The sequence below is a fragment of the Tenebrio molitor genome, chromosome 3 (assembly GCF_963966145.1).
Source record: "Tenebrio molitor chromosome 3, icTenMoli1.1, whole genome shotgun sequence".
Lineage (NCBI taxonomy): Eukaryota > Metazoa > Arthropoda > Insecta > Coleoptera > Tenebrionidae > Tenebrio > Tenebrio molitor.
In genome coordinates, this window is record NC_091048.1 from 22,496,077 (window position 1) to 22,515,075 (window position 18,999).

The 18,999-nt window shown below is 38.1% G+C and overlaps 5 protein-coding genes across 5 annotated transcripts; 2 read left to right on the forward strand and 3 right to left on the reverse strand.

Annotated features, from left to right (window-relative positions):
• Positions 1-733: 733 nt before the first annotated feature.
• Calr (calreticulin) lies at positions 734-3,929 on the reverse strand. Its single transcript, XM_069042489.1, has 4 exons — positions 3,747-3,929; positions 3,537-3,641; positions 1,002-2,002; positions 734-940 (listed from the first exon to the last, which is right to left on the reverse strand). The coding sequence occupies exons 1-4, from the start codon at positions 3,832-3,834 to the stop codon at positions 920-922; spliced, it is 1,215 nt and encodes a 404-aa protein (XP_068898590.1). The 5' UTR covers positions 3,835-3,929; the 3' UTR covers positions 734-919.
• A 2,265-nt stretch (positions 3,930-6,194) lies between these two features.
• On the reverse strand, positions 6,195-11,318 carry Abcd3 (ATP binding cassette subfamily D member Pmp70). The gene is made up of 3 exons (XM_069042481.1): positions 10,953-11,318; positions 10,655-10,894; positions 6,195-8,835 (listed from the first exon to the last, which is right to left on the reverse strand). The coding sequence occupies exons 1-3, from the start codon at positions 11,072-11,074 to the stop codon at positions 7,221-7,223; spliced, it is 1,977 nt and encodes a 658-aa protein (XP_068898582.1). The 5' UTR covers positions 11,075-11,318; the 3' UTR covers positions 6,195-7,220.
• A 454-nt stretch (positions 11,319-11,772) lies between these two features.
• Positions 11,773-13,415, forward strand: pont (pontin). The gene is made up of 4 exons (XM_069042487.1): positions 11,773-12,002; positions 12,056-12,359; positions 12,413-12,675; positions 12,726-13,415. The coding sequence occupies exons 1-4, from the start codon at positions 11,862-11,864 to the stop codon at positions 13,386-13,388; spliced, it is 1,371 nt and encodes a 456-aa protein (XP_068898588.1). The 5' UTR covers positions 11,773-11,861; the 3' UTR covers positions 13,389-13,415.
• A 222-nt stretch (positions 13,416-13,637) lies between these two features.
• Gp93 (heat shock protein 90 Gp93) lies at positions 13,638-17,291 on the forward strand. The gene is made up of 4 exons (XM_069042477.1): positions 13,638-13,800; positions 13,854-13,943; positions 14,909-15,069; positions 15,126-17,291. Exons 1-4 carry the CDS (start codon positions 13,755-13,757, stop codon positions 17,175-17,177), a joined length of 2,349 nt encoding a protein of 782 aa, XP_068898578.1. The 5' UTR covers positions 13,638-13,754; the 3' UTR covers positions 17,178-17,291.
• LOC138126711 (regucalcin-like) lies at positions 17,282-18,514 on the reverse strand. Its single transcript, XM_069042492.1, has 3 exons — positions 18,357-18,514; positions 17,934-18,304; positions 17,282-17,885 (listed from the first exon to the last, which is right to left on the reverse strand). The coding sequence occupies exons 1-3, from the start codon at positions 18,416-18,418 to the stop codon at positions 17,311-17,313; spliced, it is 1,008 nt and encodes a 335-aa protein (XP_068898593.1). The 5' UTR covers positions 18,419-18,514; the 3' UTR covers positions 17,282-17,310.
• Positions 18,515-18,999: the final 485 nt, after the last annotated feature.

Below are 18,999 nucleotides of genomic sequence, written 5' to 3' on the forward strand. Positions count from 1 at the left end.
AGAAGCACAATGCGCCTGGAAGGAAGGCGAAGCAAGCCATTGGCCTAGCGTCTATATTCAGAAACCTTTTATGACTCTGTAGTTTTCGCGCGCCGGTACACTTATTTGAATTAGTGCCATCTCCAGTCTTTTCTCCCTCCACGTTAAGAACTATCTCTGGAACTATGGAAGAACCTAGGGGAAGAACTTGACTGACCTAACCTGACCTTTCATTGCTCGCAATTGTAACATTTGCCATGTCATCAAATTGGGTTTGAACCATGGAGGTTTGAACACTGGCGTCTATATTTAAATAGGCCGAGAGGGCAGTAGCTTGAAGGATGAATCTCTGGATTTTTTGTGGTTCACCGGAAATGTGGATAACTTCAATGTGGTATAATTAACGGTATTACTGTAATTATTGTACCCCATCAACCAATCGCAAGGTTCAGTTTTGGTACTGTCACGTTGGTACAATGAGGGACATGGAATCCTGGGCAGTCTGTTATTGTCATTTCAAAAAGTGTCAATGTAAATGCACCTTTACCGTCATTATGATTGATATTTTCAAAAAAACTGTCAAATTAACTTAAGCTTGGTTATGAGTAGCTAAAGAATGGTTTAGAAATTTTGACAACTGAATGACACATCTGCCCAACTTTCCGTGCCCCAATAGTACCAGGCGGCGTTTTACGTGTCCAACAGCTTTCGGATTTTAAAACACAAGAATAAAAATATGGTTTAATAAAGATAGTACATTGTAATAATTTATTAAATTTTGTACAAATAAAATGTGAATACAAAAACAACCTATTGTATGATTTTGTGTTTTATTAGAAGTAATACGCTCAATATTAACAAAAATCAGTCAAAGAAATAGTACACACTATGGAACAAAACACTGCACACAGTAAGATATAAAAATTGTCTCTTATTACACTCACAACTCGTCATGATTTTCCTGAAACAAAGAATAAAACATTTAGTTACGTCACGACAAAAAGAAAGACAATCAGAATTACCTCTACTTGTGGCACGTGTTCTTCATCATCGGCGTCTTCATCATCATCATCGTCTTCATCTTCATTGTCGTCTTTCTTTTCTTGGGCAGCGGCGGCCTCTCTTTCGGCCTTATCGATATCCTCCTTGGCCTTCTTTTCTCCTTCTTGTCTCTCCTTCAAACCGGACAGAGTGTCTTTAGCGTACTGGACATCGTCGGTGATCAACACACTATCGAAGATGGTGCCAGACTTGACTTGCCACAAATCGAAGCCGACAGCGCAGATCTCCTTCTGCTTGTAAAGCTCCGAATCGGGGGTGTACTCGGGATTATCGATTTCAGGGTGAATCCATGGCCCTTTGTAGGCCGGATTGTCGATTTGTTTTGGCTGCCATTCTCCCTTGTAGTCGGGATTATCAATCATTGGTGGTTCCCACTCGCCGTCCATCTCGTCGTCCCAGTCGTCAGGCTTGGTGGCTTCTGGATCGGGAATGTGTTCCGGCTTGTCCCAGTCTTCAGGTTTGGTGTCGTCTGGGTCGGGAATGGTGGCACGGTCGTCCCAATCTTCCGGTTTCTTCGCTTCGGGGTCCTTGATTTTCTTGGGCGGGAGGAGGTCCCAGTCGGATTCTAATTCGCCGCTTTCGACTTTTTCGCCGTCGATTTGAACTTCGTAGGTATTGTCGGGTTTGATGATCAACGTGTATGCGTGTGTGTAGACGTCGTCTTTGCAACGGATTTCTTTGTTGATTAGTACGTTCTTGTCTTTGTAGTTGAGGATTACGTGAACCTTCTTTGTACCGGGTCCGCAAATGTCGGGGCCGAACATCACGCGGTATGGCGATTCCCCGTGCATGTCCTCTTGGTTAAGGGAACAGTCGAAGACTTTTATGTAACCGCCGCCGCAGTCGATGTTCTGTTCGTGCTTTACTGTAAACTGGATGACCAGGTCTTTGCCTTCCGTACCGAAGGGCTTGAACTTTCTACTTAACGCGTAGAAACGAGCATCCTGCGACGTTTGGATACCTGAGAAATGACATAATTTGTCAGGATTAATCTTGCATTACTTATATAATATAATCCCATCAATCATCCCATAAAAATACAAAACATACAATTAAGTAACTAACAGTCCACTAGAGATAGCAAATTATTAATTAATACATTTTTGTTTCATTAATAGAAACCCCAAATTCTTTCCTGTCTTTCTTTATTGCCACAAAAATGCAAATGTTTTAAAAGCAGAACTTTATAGAAAGAAATAATTGAAAGTATTGGTAATAAAAACAACTTTCTTTATTAAGCAGATGGTTATTAAACTTGATTTGAAATTTGACTCTTGACTCTTTTTTTCACAAATAAAAATTACAATATTAAAATTAAAAAAAAAATTAAGAACGGCATTTAAATAATATGCTTAGTTGACAACAAAGCAGATCACGTGGGAACACTAGCCCAATCAATTTGTTGCGTCTTTGGTCTCGCCATTCATAATTTCGTATATTTTTCCATGGCAATTACAATATGTAGTTAAGAAACTATTTAAGCAAACTTAAGACATGTTGCTTGAATTGCCGTAATTCCGGCTTAAAGTTTTTCTCAACAATAATGTCACCAACTTTAATTAAGCGTCTTTTCGCTTGCGTTACAGAACCATATAAAGTGACAACTACTCTAAAATCCCTCTGAAAACAAACCTAAATTGTGAATTTCATTTTCAATAATTTTTTTTATTAGAAAGGAACTTTTATTTGGGTGCAAGAGTGGTAACATAATCTGCTTCAGGTGACTTACATCAGTCTTCAGAAATAATAAATGAAGTTTATAGTAGCCCAAGTAAATTGAACCTTTACTGATGTCAGGTGTGTTGAAACTACACACGCAAGAAACCACTCTAGCTGAATCGTTACGTAACGTCTAAAATTGTGCACAAATCCAGTAAGATAAATATTATCCTGAACAGAAAAAAGGAGTCGATTGCTTCTAAAAATGACTACATATTTAAAAGCCCCATACTAATATAAATTGTTAGAGCTAGAATAAATACTCTTATCCACATTTATCTTTTAGATAACCAGCAGTCAACTTTACTCTTACAGAGGGCAAATTTGGGATTGTATTGATCATGAAGAAGTGAAAACAACATTAAACTACCCCATTAAGTAATGTAACAAATGTAATTTTAATTACTTTGTAAAAATTTTAATTTATGGGTAATGACAGTTTCAACAACTCAAGATTTCTAGTGATTTCAGTCCCCAAAACAAGTCTACAGTCATTAACAAGAAACAATTTAATATTTTATTGGTACCGTACAACAAACAGAAAATCTATCTTGACAAATATTTCCTTGGCGATTCTCCATTGTATTTGAAGAAATCACTGTCTTGTTTGTAAAAAATTACCAGTTTTTTTTTGTTTGATCAATGCTGTGACAATGATTTGAAAAAACTTGATATATTTTTCAACAGTGGGGCTAAGTTAAACGCACATTAGAGAAAATAGCTTTCCACGTTCTGGTGGAACGGGCGTTACTTCCTGCTAACATAATGACCATTACCTTTATCCTCTTCCTCATTATTGAAGAATTTCCCGGCCGTCAGCACGAATTTCCCGAATTCTTTCCCCGGATGTTTACTGTATATCCAATTTTTTTCCCAGGAATCTGAAAACGAAAGGATTAGCGGCGTTCGGAGGGGGGCAAAGGCAAAGCAAAATTAAGGAACTTCCTGAACCGGCGTGGAAAGCGATTTCCACCGCGGACACTTACCATCTTGGAATTTTTCTTCAAGATATACTTCGGCGTTCAATGCATAAAAATATGCACTCAACACAAACACGAATAAATGCGACTTCATTTTATAATAAATTCACTAAAAATATTATACTCGCCGACGTCAAATTCTCGCCACGAATCTACCGCAAATGCCAGAAAAATAGTGAGAGGGACGTATACAAACCGGAGGAAATCGCTTATCAGCGCTGCGTCCGTCTTTCTCGTTTAGCGGAGTCGGACAGAGACAGTCGACGCGGGTAGGTCTGTGATGGCCAACTAATTCGACAGATGGAACGATTTGATTGGTCGCAACCAAACACGGTGTACACACCGAACAACAAACGTTGCGCTGTTATCTCGTTTCGACTCGAGCAACGACCAATTAGTTTAAGGCTAACGTGTACTTTTGTCCAACTAATTCGCTGTACATTTGGAGTCTTGTGATTGGCCGATTTCAAGTTGTTATGAAATGTGGCGGTCATTCAAATTAGTTGAACTCTGGTTTTAATCTCAATTGCGATCACCGTTTCCTCTGAAATCTTATCTCATTGTTTCGAAACTACTATTTTCAACAAGTAAATTTCCCCAATGTTCACAGCTGCTTGACTCAACAATTTCACAAATTCAATTTGTTTTTCTTTAATTTCCCAGCCGCAATCCTAATGCCCCACGCAAACCTCTTCAAATTTTATACCTATTTTATTTCGACGTTTATTCGTCGACAATAAAAGTCTGTACGAAGACGCATATAATTTACGATTCCGGTGAATAGTTATATGGGCGTTGTTATCTGCAATTTCTTAATACTCACCTCAAAACAATCGATTATTCGCCAGAAAATGACGGATTACCTCATTTCATATCGGAGTTTCAAATCTACCGCTTCTGTATACAAGGAAAGTAAAAAGATCAACTTTGAAAACAAAGAAATAAACTTGATCGCCTACATTTGAAAGTAAAAGTTCAGTAGAGTGCATTTAACACAAACGAAACACGTTCCTCCAAGAAACAACATGTAAAAACGTCCGAACAGGGGTGAGTACTCGATTATTTTGCTTAAATCGGATTTATTTTCCATAAAAATGTACAATGCAGTAAGTTTTAAGTAAAAAAAATCGTGCTAAAGTCGTTTACCTTGAACTAGCAAAGACATAAAGAAGTGAGTTACAGTAACTTAAGTCATGTTACCATTGATCTCTTGTTTTATATATAAGTAAAAATATGAGGTAAGTCTTAAAAATAGACCTAAATTTGTTTTTCTGTGTTAATCATGGGCTATTAAAAAAATGCGGACTTTTCAATAAAATCGATTATTATCCCGGTCGAAAGTGAGTGCAATTTCACCTTTTATCTATGATTTTCTCGAATATCATGCTCATTTTTTATTAAAATGACATGAATAAGGTGATATAAAACTAGCAAGTATATAACTTTCTAAAATATGTACGTTTTGGTGAAAAGCATTTGGTGAATTTGCATTGATGTTTAGAGTGGTACTGTGTACTTTGTGTTTTTGTGACATCAACTACTTTCATTTTAATTAATTTTTTTCTCGCCCATTTTGCAGAGACAATAATGAAAAATGTCTTCAGTCAACGATAGAAAAATAAGAGACGTGCGTGATATTTGGAACTGCAACAAAGAAGTGGACAAGGAAAATCCGCGCGTTCCCGTCGTCGAAAACAATGTAGATAATCGGACCAAACACAAATACAAGACTTTAGAGAGGCATCTAAGCATGAAGAAGACTATAAGGAAGAAGATGATGAGGGACTTGAGGGAGATCGGGGACGCCGGGGTCGAACCGAACTCGCCGACGCAGACTGCTGGCTTTTTAGAACAAATCAAAAACGACCAACCTCCACCCGCCAACATAGATAAACCCAGTTTATGGAAAAGACTTACAAAAGGATGGGGTCACACTTAAGTGGACAGATGATTCGTTTGTGGTTGTTTATACGCCCCAGCGGCTTTAAATAATTTACAAACAGTATTCGCAGTGAATTAGCTTATTTTTTAGCTTTAAGTTACGCTGTTCCTAAAAAGTATTTTCTAATATTAGGATAACTACAACTAGATGCAAAATAATGGTGTTATAACAGTTAGAAATATTTATTTTATAGTATGTTACCAGGTTTCATTGTTGTATATAATAAATCCTGTAAAACAGATTGTTGTTAAACCGATCGAATGATGTTAGAGTCTTTATTAAACAACAATCGCTGCAATTAATTTTGTTGGGTGGATATAATAAATTCACTCGATCTCGCTTTAAATAAATAGCTGTTTGATTTTATTGTGCACATGTTCCAATAAATATTTTTGAAAAAAATCATCTCGATTTATTTGTTATCCGTAAACGACGCTAATCCACTTTTACAACTCTTCATCTGTTCATTCTTTCCACTCTCCAGGGACGCGTAAATAAATACTTTCATAAAATAAAATAAATAGTAACTATTTATTTGTAACATTTTCACTTCCAACACCAACAAATTATTTATGCATTTTACAAGTATATCAAAGTTTTATCCAGTTTAATTATACATTCTGAATATCGAAACAACATAAGCATACTACAAAAAGTGTTATCAGTACTGCGTACCGTGTAGAGCGGTCGATTCGATTCCAAATTAAGTAGTCATATTTCAAGTACAAAACTTTGATTAGCAACAAGCATGAAAAAATTCAGAAAGTCTGCGTATATTTCAATGTGACAAAACTATTCCCATTTTATAGCAGTTTTACAGATTACGCCTGGATCTTATCAGTGACCTCATCTGACAGTACTTTTCTAAAAACTTACACTAAACATTATCATCAACCGTTAGAGTCGATTACGCCAGTTAAAAATTCTATAAAACATCGAATACAGTTTTTTTTACAGCAATCAGAAGACTAGAAGAATTTATCAAAATTTGCTTTGTGCGCAAACACGTTTGTATTTATTGTCATATGTCGACTTCGTGGTAACAGTTTGGCATTTGTTAGTAACATTGGCTTATGCGAAAGTTTGGAATGACTCAAAACTTGTAGTCCACAGTGCGAATGGAAAATTTATGTTTTTTACAAAAACGTTTCTTTAAGTAGTCAAGTAAATGAAGTTAAGTAAACTTGTAGACACCATATTTGGCCATACTCAAAAGTCACAAAAATTTCTCAGAAAGAGACAGAAATAAGCTACGACGTGAGAAAACAGACCGTGACCTCCATACAAGATCCGACGCGTATATTTAGCAAAATGACAGACGTTTCTCTTACGAAACATTCAAGTTACAAAAATAGAACATTCAAAATTGTTGTATAGTTAAAACACCAAAAAACTGTAAACTTTAAAGTCGCACCAAGTGATTTTAAAGTTTACGTTAGATTCGTTTTCGTTGCTTAGACCACCACATGCCAAGTCTGGTAAATTATCAATGTATCGAATGTATTTAATTTTTCCAATTTCCCTAACATTTGAAGGCGCTAAGAGCCAAACTGTTCCGTCACATCTTCGATTGGTCGGAAAGAGTACCCTTCTCTGCCGTCTAAATGTAAAACATATTCGTGATGCTGCCACAGCGACTTCCTGTGGGAGACCGTCAGCAACGTAATACCCACTTCCCTGCAGTACTTGTACATGCTTCCTTCAACATCTACAGACACGGCGCTAGTGCACTCGTCCAAAATCGCGAACTGTGGTTTGTGGTAGAAAAGCCTAGCCATAGCGATTCGTTGTTTTTCTCCTCCGCTCAAAACGTCGAGCCAATCGGCGATGGTATCTAGGCCGCCTTCGCGTTCCAGCAAATATCCCAACTGTGCCCTACGCATGTGCTCTTCCAGCTGCTTGTCTGTAGTTCCCCTTCTCAAGGCTTCTGCCCCCGAATGGGGATAAGTCAGTTGGTCTCTCAGGCAACCCAAGGTCATGTAAGGCCTCTGGGGGATGTAGAACAGCTTCCCGCGCGCGGGTTTCGTCAACTGACCGCCAAACAAAGGCCACAGTTCTCCCAAAACTCTAAAGAGCGACGACTTTCCTGCGCCGTTCGGACCACAAACCAACACGTTCATTCCCGACTTGATCTCGAAGGAGATCTCCTTGATCAACACGTCTCCGTTTGGAGTTATCAAAGGCACTCGATCAAATTTGATCAGGTTGTCTTGGTAGATGTATTTGCCTGCGTCAGCTTTCAAAGTTTCGGCTCCTGTGACCATCGTCCGTTCGTACTTGCCTTGGTTGAGATCATCCAAGACTTCTCTCAGTTGAGTCACTCTAGCTGTGAAACCAGCCAGTCGGGTCAACTCACGACCTGCTAGGACCAGCCGTCCGATAGCCTCAGCCAATTTTACCAACATGCGACCGTAAGTGTAGTAAAGACGAGATCTTTCGCCTTGGTGTGACGTCGACAGAGAGTGCGTCGCCGACATGAACGGCAGAGAGACCGCCCAGAAACCGACCACGCTGGCAAAATACTTGGCCACTAGGTTGTCTACAATTCCCATTAAAACTCTAAATTTCAGGAATTTTCTCAAATGATTCAAGAGCTTGTTGTAACTAGACAACAGCGTGGCCTTCTCGCGGAGATTGCCGTTGTAAAAAGCAATCTCCTCCGAGTGCGTGATCAACCTCGCGTTGATGTGTCTGAATTCCCCTTCGAGTTTTTGTTCTCCTGCGGTCAACCTCGCCGTTGGTTTTCTCAGATGTGTCAAGAGGGCCCCCGACACGAACAAATACCCCAGCATCAAGGCAGGAGTCCCTCCTCCTAAAGTCGACGACAGTTTATAGACGTAGATGCCGATGTCGAGCAGCGGCTTGGCAGTGTTACAATACAGATCCGACACACTTTCGCAGAATTTGTCAACGTCCGTGGTGAGCAGTTGGTCGGCGTTTACGATGCGATTGTCGAGGTTCGACATTCGATAATATGTGAACTTCTTCAGATAATCCTCGTATAATCGTCGAGTCATATTTGTGCGTAATCTTATTTTCAACTCTCCTATGGAATATTTTAATATGTTGTTCACAACTGATATTATTGGTAAAGCTAGGAGGAAATTCATTAGGCGTTTCTTGAAAAGCTGTTTGTCCATGGAGACTATTGCACTGAAACAAAATTGCCACATTTAAAACAAAATTGATGTCACTGCACTGTTATACATATTTACAATTCAGAACAGCAATTAATAAAGTGTCGAATCATCGCGCTTTTTTTTCTCTTTTTTTTTGTAAAGAAAAATAAACGAGTTTTCATACAATTAAGCCATATATCCATTCTTAATTATTTAACGGTTATCCTGAATTAATTAAATAGTTCCGTGAAGAGTTGCGATAACTGATTAGTTTATCCAAGGTGAAATAAATCTATTAAAAAAAACAACTCGGAAAAAGTGATCAGTCGAAGCCTTATCAAGAAGTCCACAGTTCAAGAGCAAATATTATTTAATAGGAATGCAATCTTCGTAGATGTTATTTCGGTTTTGTGTTGTCTGAAATACACCCTGATCACAACAATGGTTTCGAAACGTAACAAAAAATCCCAATCAATTTTAGGTGGTTTAATAAATAAGTTAGCATGATTCGATTTGCCACAATTATATCAGCAGGATCACTGTAATTTTATTAACGTCAAACAAAGGACAATTATTTTAAATTAAAATTTCTCGTAATGCAATATTTATTGTTTTCGTGACGCTTATTAACGACTCTTGGAAGAAGGATTCGCTCCACTAAAAACAGGGAGCGACTTTTATAACTGGTAATATAATATTTAATGATAACAATTTTTTGGCGTTCATGGTCCAAAGTTCATCGCACCGATTTGTAGAATAATTATGATGTCGTGATACACTGATAAATCATTTTTTTCTTATTACATGGTACACTGACCGACATACGATATTTTATTAACGAAACTAATAATTTTAGCAATATTTGTACGATTAGTGCAGGCTCCCGGTTCGTACTTCGTAATACCGTATTATTAAGAATTCAAAAATCAACTAATTTACTTGATTCTGTTGTTACTCAAGGTTGTGGGTGATCTACAGGTAGCAATCCGTAGCTTGATACTTGAGATGCGCATCCATTTCCCAAGTATCAAGCTACATTTTGCGACTTGTATTTTATCTAGTATCATAGCTACCTCTAATTTAACTATTAACTTTAGTGTTAACTGCATTATTTTTTTAAACAAATTAAGATACAAATAAACTAAAACATCCGGACTCGTTTTTACTAAAAAAACAGCAAATGTAACCAGTTTGTGAGACATGTGACGATTATCGTGAAGTAAAAACCACAATAACTATTAAAATTTGATAGGTAATATTCAAACCAGACTACACGTTGTGAATGTATGTAATCAGTTTTAAAATAGTAATTGTGTGACTAACAACAAATTTTCCTCCTCAAAGGTGAACCAAATTTTGTTTTAATATTCCAAAACATTTAAATAAAATTACAAGGTCAGAATTGTAAAAACGAGTGTTTTGCTGTTCAAGGTTCACACATTTTAATTAAAGTTTGGGCTTTCACACAACCATTTATCGAGCGCCATGATGATGATCACATAAAAATAATCTTTTTTGCGAGTAATTTTGCTGTAATTAATTACTCATTTTCTGAATTTATTGATTCCTTTTCCTGGATACTTACTAGGTATCATCAGTCTACAAGTTGTTAATTGTATAATTACGCATTTTTGTTTAAATGTGGCTAAGCACATTAATTAAAACCAATGGCAATTAAAGAACCAACAACAAATTAATAGTTATGATATAGGTATATATTTATTTGAATTTTCCAGTAATTAGGTATGTCTTTGAGGTTTGTGGGATGTCAAAATTTTAAATTACATAACCTATAAAGGACCATTAAAATTTGTTCTGCTTTATCACAATTGGCAAAAGAGTCTTTTTATTACCTTTCTATCTTGGTTCCATTGTTAATCATCCACAGATCACAAACTGATCTGGCAACTAAACTGACAGCTACCAGAAAGAGAAATCCTGCCTCAGGTGAAGTCCATCCTGGTACAATAATTTTAAGTAAATGGACAACTTGTTTGAGAAACTGTTTATCAACTTGAGCTTTGATTTTGTTTTCCTTCTTCTCTGAAATGAAATATTTCACTTCTTCATCGATAGTCTTTTTCACTTTTCTCCTAACAAAACAAAATCGCTAATCATGCATTTACCACAATTACGTTACAACAGCCATACCTATCTAGTCTGTAATTGTTCTTCTTTCTCTTCGACAATAAAATCCACAACCCTGCGGCTGTTGCTCCTGCTGCTGCAAGAGCATTGTTTCTGTTTACTACTTTACTAAAGTTGGGTGCCATGTTATTTCATTTTTTACTTAAAATTAAACTAACGATTGCGAGAGTCGACGATGACCAAGTGACAAAGCAACTTATTACGAACCGATTGTCACGACTCACTCATCCACAAACACTGACACAATCACAAAGTAGTTAAGTCCGCATAACTAAGTAAAGTCCGTGAAATAAAGTACAATTAGCTTAGCTGAGTAACTGCTGTCAGAGATGTCTGGTTGGATTTGGCGAATCACATGATTCTGGTCGATTGTTTGCACTCAGCCAGAAAGCGATAGAAGTACCCTCTGAGAGAGATAAAAAGATACTCCGACGTCCACCTGTGGAATTTGTGATTATATGATTTAAAAAAATCGAAAGTGTCTAATTAATTGGAAAAGAGAAAGTTCCGGGACATTCGTAATCATTTTTTTCTTATCATATACACGTAACGTTCTTTAGCACAATATTTACTCAAAATCATATTCATTAAATTATTAATTTCTCGATTAAATTGTGTTAAACATTTAATCATTTGTAGAGGTAAATTGCTGCTTTAAACACTTTATAATTTTATAAATATGCTCCTATATACAGCGGGCAGTATATTATTTATATTTATAACTATCTTTAATGGTTGGAATTTTTTTTTGTTTCCTCCAAATTTTGAATTCAAATTTCCAGAACCACCAACATGGTAATAGAGAAAAACACTGAACCGAAAGTTGTTTTGTTGCCATACCAACATAACAATATTAAAACTTAAATTGATCAAACAAAAATAACGAGGTTTGGTTAGAGTGAATTTGTAAAAATGAAGATTGAAGAAGTAAAAAGTACTGTAAAGACACAACGAATAAGTGCCCACAGTCACATAAAGGGTTTGGGTTTGGAGGAGAATGGATTTGCGTTACCGTCGGCGGCCGGCTTGGTGGGACAAGAACAAGCTAGAGAGGTTAGAATCGCAGCACACACCATTACTACTGTTACTGATGAAGCTAATTGTAGGCCGCAGGGATAGTAGTTGATATGATTAGAAGTAAAAAAATGGCAGGAAGAGCGGTGTTACTTGCAGGACCACCAGGAACAGGCAAGACTGCAATTGCACTGGCTATAGCCCAAGAGCTTGGAAACAAAGTACCTTTCTGTCCGATGGTTGGGTCGGAAGTGTACAGTTCAGAAATTAAAAAGACAGAAGTGCTCATGGAGAATTTTAGAAGAGCCATTGGTTTAAGAATTAGAGAAACTAAAGAAGTTTATGAAGGAGAAGTTACTGAATTGACTCCAGTTGAAACAGAAAATCCTGCAGGAGGTACTTAAATAATCATGTAAGAGGGAATAGTTGTAATTATTTTTTTTTAATAGGATATGGAAAGACTGTTAGTCATGTAATTATTGGCCTGAAAACAGCAAAAGGCAGTAAACAGTTGAAATTGGACCCAAGCATATATGAAGCTCTACAAAAAGAAAAGGTGGAGGTAGGAGATGTAATCTATATAGAAGCTAATAGTGGGGCTGTGAAGCGCCAAGGCAGATCTGATGGGTATGCAACTGAGTTTGATCTGGAAGCAGAAGAATATGTTCCTCTTCCAAAGGGAGAAGTTCATAAGAAGAAAGAAGTGGTTCAAGTAAGTCTCATGTGAAGTAAATTTACAGTGTGGCATTAGTTATTTTGTAGGATGTGACCCTGCACGATTTAGATGCAGCAAATGCCAAACCCCAAGGTGGTCAAGATGTTCTGTCAATGATGGGCCAGCTGCTGAAACCAAAGAAAACTGAAATCACCGACAAATTGCGTCGCGAAATCAATAAAGTCGTCGACAAATATATTGATCAAGGCATAGCAGAACTAGTACCTGGAGTACTATTCATTGATGAAATCCACATGTTGGATATTGAAACATTTACGTATTTACACAGAGCCCTAGAGAGCGCAATCGCTCCCATTGTCATATTCGCGACAAACAGAGGGCGCTGTGTTATTAGAGGTACTGATGATATTGTGTCGCCTCACGGCATCCCCTTGGATCTATTGGACCGCTTAGTAATAATCCGCACTTTACCCTATTCGAGATCTGAGTTGGAACAAATATTGAAATTGAGGGCTAGTACTGAAGGTTTGGATATTGAACCTGAAGCTTTGTTGGCTCTAGGAGAGATCGGCACTAGATCTACTTTAAGATATGCAGTACAGTTATTGACTCCTGCTTCATTAACGGCCAAGACAAATGGTAGAGACACCATCAATAAACTTGATATTGAGGAAGTTAGCACTTTGTTTTTGGATGCCAAGTCTTCCGCCAGAATCTTATCCGACAACAAAGAAAAATATATGATGTAATTTTAAAATAAAACTTCTTAAACTGTATTTTATTGGAATTTTTTTAAAAAAGTGAGAAATTTGGATGCGTCATCAGAATGTTATTTCCCCAATTCAAATAATCCGCATTTCCCTGGATTAAATGGCGACCAATCAGAGGCAGCCATTTGGATATACGATGATTTTGTCGTTTTTTATTGGTCGCGAGGTTTGTAAACTGTTACGTCATCGAGCGTGGTACTTCCCGATTGGCGAGTTTTCGGTGTAAACTCTTCTAGAATCCAGCTTTTGTCGTCATTCCGTAATTCGATTTTGATTTGGCAAGTGTGCTCACGTCGTGTGCCGGTATTCCTGAATGAATTAAATACGTTTGAAATTTTGTGAAAAATGAAGCAGTTGATAATATTAGCTGTTGGTTTACTTCTCGTGTCAGGTAATTGTTAAGATTTTCTTAGTTTTCTGTTAACACTGATCAATTTTTTTCAGGTTTCACACGAGCGGATGAATCTGTTGGGGAAGGAACTGTGGAAAAAGTTGACGTGGATTTGGGAGCTAGCAGGGAAGGATCCAGAACAGGTATTTATTTGATGTTCAACGTATATTTTCGTAATTCATTAAATGTTCTTGGACTATTGGGTTTGTTTGTTTCGCAAAGTGCAACCTCCTGTCAGATCTGTTCAGGTCTGTAAACTGCACCTGATACCATCCGTATCTGCAAAAAAATAGATCGATTTTATTTTAAACAATAAAAATTGCCTCATTTAAATAAGTGAAAGATTTACAATGGTAATGTGACACTGTTAAGTAGTTATTGTTCATGTCCTTCCAAAGGAGATAAAATGGAGAACATTGCCTACAGAATCACTAAATTATGTAATAGTAAATTTATTGATAATTAAAATTGCCTCATCTTTATCTGTATGGATTTAGGTAATTTTCGGATTAAGTCAAAGTACCTACTACCTACTATGGCGCATGTAATCCTGTGATAAAGTCAATAAAATCATTAATCTGCTATAAACTTAAAAAGAAATGTTTACTTATTTTAAAATTGAACATTTTTTAGTCATTCAGGACTTTAAAAAAATCGGATATAATTCAAAGGGACCAGAAGGATAATTTATAAATAGGTACCTTTGATTTTCAGTGACGGGATCAACATATTTTTCTCTAGGTCCTTTCACATCTAAATAATCAATTTGCCTTTTTAAATCGGCATCACTGCAGTGGCATTCCATTTCATCTTTGCAATAAAATTTTGGCGTAATTGTAATTGCTAAAAAACATTTTTAAGTAAAAACACAGCCATTCGGTAATATTAATGGTTTGTTTTATTCGACCACTGCAACGGACACGACGTTTTTTAATTCGTCTAATACTTACGCAGCTTTAAAGGTTTTCCGATTTGCACGTTAGACCTTCCGATTAAATTTTGCGATGCAAAACATAACTTAAACGGTTTCTTTTTCTTGGGAAGCGATTGTTGCTGAGTCTTTTCTTGACTCATGTTTGATCAATACCTACAACAATTTGATTTGTAGACGATGAGGTGGTTCAGCGAGAAGAAGAAGCGATTAAATTAGACGGTCTCAATGTGGCCCAAATGAAAGAGCTTCGGGACAAGGCGGAAAAGTTCACTTTCCAGACAGAGGTTAACCGCATGATGAAACTTATCATAAATTCGTTGTACCGAAATAAAGAGGTAAAGCTGACCGCGTTTTGTTGGCGACAAAGAGTTACATCTTTTTTTATTTTTAGATTTTCTTGAGGGAATTGATTTCGAACGCTTCAGACGCGCTCGATAAGATACGTATGCTGTCGTTGACGGACAAGAACGCGCTGGACGCCACATCCGAGCTTAATATACGTATCAAAGCGGACAAAGAGGCGGGAGTGCTTCATATTACCGACACCGGTATCGGAATGACGAAACAGGATCTGGTCAACAATCTGGGTACAATAGCGAAGTCTGGTACTGCCGAATTTTTGAGCAAGATGCAAGATGCGTCGTCAGCACAAGACATGAACGACATGATCGGACAGTTCGGTGTTGGATTCTATTCAGCGTTCTTGGTTGCCGATAAAGTAATCGTCGCCACAAAGCACAATGATGATAAGCAGTACATCTGGGAATCAGACTCGAGCAGCTTTACTATTGTGGATGATCCAAGAGGCGATAGTCTCAAGAGAGGTACTACTGTCACTCTACAATTGAAGCCTGAAGCCAAAGACTTCCTCGAACACGACACCGTCCGCACTTTGGTCAAGAAGTATTCGCAATTCATCAATTTCCCTATTTATATGTGGACCAGCCATACCGAGCAAGTAGAAGAACCGATTGATGATGATGAGAAACCTGAAGAAAAGGAAAAGCCTGACACCGAAGATGATGTCGCTGTTGAAGAGGAAAAAGATGAAGACAAGCCGAAAACCAAGAAAGTCGACAAGACAATCTGGGATTGGGAACTTCTCAACGACAGCAAGCCCATCTGGACCAAGAAACCTTCAGAAGTTGAAGATAAAGAATACGACGAATTCTATAAATCTCTGACCAAGGACAGCAAAGAACCTTTAGCTAAGGTTCATTTCGTTGCAGAAGGTGAAGTCACCTTCAAAGCCCTTCTGTACATCCCTACTATGCAACCTTCTGAAAGTTTCAACAGATACGGTACCAAAACGGACAACATCAAGTTGTACGTCAGGCGGGTGTTCATTACCGACGAATTCAACGACATGATCCCATCATATCTGAGCTTTGTAAGAGGCGTCGTCGATTCCGATGATTTGCCATTGAACGTATCACGTGAAACTTTGCAACAACACAAGCTCATCAAAGTGATTAAGAAGAAGCTAGTCCGTAAGGTCTTGGACATGCTGAAAAAAGTTCCCGAAGAAGATTACGAAAAATTCTGGAAGGAGTATTCAACAAACATCAAACTTGGAACGATCGAAGATCCCGCTAACCGCACACGTTTGGCCAAACTTCTCCAATTCTATTCTTCCCACGACGATAAGATGACTTCCTTGTCGGATTACGTGAAACGTATGAAACCGAAACAAGAACGCATCTTTTACATGGCGGGCTCATCCAAAGAAGAAGTACAAAAGTCGCCTTTCGTCGAGAGGTTGTTGCGTAAAGGTTACGAAGTGTTGTATTTGGTCGAAGCCGTCGACGAGTACGCGATTTCTGCGATCCCAGAGTTTGAAGGTAAAAAATTCCAGAATGTCGCCAAAGAGGGATTCAGTTTGACGGAAAGCGAAGGAGGCAAAGAACAATTGGAACAGCTGAAGAATACTTTCGAGCCACTTACTAAGTGGTTGAGCGATGACGCCCTCAAGGACCAGATTGCCAAGGCGACAGTTTCCGAAAGATTGAGCGACTCGCCTTGCGCTCTCGTCGCCAGCATGTTCGGATGGACCGGAAACATGGAACGTTTGGCGGTCTCCAATGCTCATCAAAAATCCGACGATCCTCAACGATCATATTACTTGAACCAGAAGAAGACTTTGGAGATTAACCCGAGACATCCGTTGATGCGGGAACTGCTGAAGCGCGTCAACGACGATCCTTCAGATCCTACAGCCAAAGATATGGCTTTGATGCTGTTCAGAACCGCGACATTGAGGTCCGGATTTATGTTGAGGGAGACCGCAGACTTTGCGCAATCGATTGAAGGAATGATGAGGAAGACTCTAGGTGTTCCACTGGATGAAGGGGTGGAAGAAGAGGAAGATCTCCCAGAAGATGGCATTCCAGAAGACGAGAGCGAAGAAATTAAAGATGACGATGGTGAGCATGACGAGTTGTAAATAAAAAATGTGGATGAGTGTCTGTGTGATAAATGATTGTTTAACGATCATCAAAGACTGTCAAATTTTTGTATCGTACCTATTTAAATTATAACAAACATTACTTTAACTTTGGTACTGATCTTTTTATTTCTTAAATGTTGTCAATGATGTCCGCTTCAAAAACAGGCAAACCGCTAGTGCCTAAATTGGTTAAAGCGAAGACACTTCCGGCTCCCGGTTGTTTCATTATTTGATCGTCCGAAAGACCGATTCTGGAAGTGGTTACAAACAAGATGTCCAAGTCTGGGCCTCCCCACATTACTGAAGTGACGGATTCGGCTGGAATAGGGAATCGGTCCAAGAGTTCTCCAGTTGTTGGATTCACTTTAATCACGGAACCTCCTCCGTAGAGGGCCACCCACAAGTTATCGTCCACGTCGATCGTCATTCCGTCAGGACTCGCATTCAAATCATGATCTTTCAGCTCGAAAGCAACTCTGCGATTTGAAATTTCGCCATTTTCGTTATCGTAGTCGTACTCGGCGATTTGTTGAGTCGGCGAATCGATATAATAAAATTTATCATTTGCTTTGTTCCACGCCATGCCATTGCTGACGTTCACCGGAGATATGATCTCCTCAGGCGTCGACACGTGATCTCTTGTTATTCTAAAGAGTCTCCCCCTGTTTGGGTGGTTTACGGTATCGGCATCCTGATCCATCGTGCCTGAAACATTTGTTAAAACAACAGCAGAGACTCGTTACTTTTCCTTACCGTACCATATCCTTCCTTCTTTGTCGGCTTTCCCGTCGTTCATGTTGCAGTCAGGCTGATCGTCCGAAACCGTCGCCAACGTTCTGGTAGTATAATTACCATCTTCTCTGTTCCATTTTACCGCAACGATGGAGCGGTCTAGACCCACAATAAAAAGATCTGGATCAGATTTAGACTGGACCACCGGGGACACCGCTCCTTCCAAAGTTATCGACGTAATTTCCTTGTTGGTGTAATCGTAACTAAACATTTTTCCAGCGTGGACGTCCACATAATATAAAATATTGTTTCTGCCGTCCCACGATGGACACTCTGCGTGTGTCACAGGTTCAGTTATTTGGTACAAAGCAGGACCATCAAAATTGTTCGAACTTAAAACTTGTCTTTAAAATATGTACACAGATGTATACAGATTCAATTTACCCATGAACTTCTGTGTTAAGTCCAACTGCAATTGCAACAATTAATACAAGATGGCGTAACATTTTTTGAACATGTAAACTTCTTGTCACTGTTGAGTAAAACTGTTATCCTAAACGGGAATCTATCATTTATATTTGTCAAAAACCGACCTTGATACAAAATATAAATTGATATATCAGGTACTTAAGTTATGCTCAATCAGAATCAAGTAGATTTCAAAACATGTTTTCGTGTTTAAAAGATTCTGCTATCACTTAGCAAATCTGGTTCTCATACTTTAGATAAATACAGAAATGCAAGTGTGCGAAAGATGCTCCATGTTTGTTACTGATCTTTCTGAAATGAAGTGGTGCAGTCTTACCGAGATTATTTTTATCTCAATTTCTTTAATGTGAAAGTTTTCTTTTTTTAAATATCACGAAGGGTTCAAGAAAACAAAGACAACAAACGCAACAATTAAATAATAATGGCGACTATACCTACTCCAAAAACAATCTTTACGCAACGGAAAATAATATTTTTTGTAAAATTATTTTCGGTGTTTTGCTTAAAATATGTTTATCAGAGTGTTAGATTTATTTGAACGTTTGTCTTACTCGTTTGAATTGTCATTTTCAAAGCTTCAAGTCACTCACTTTGTCTT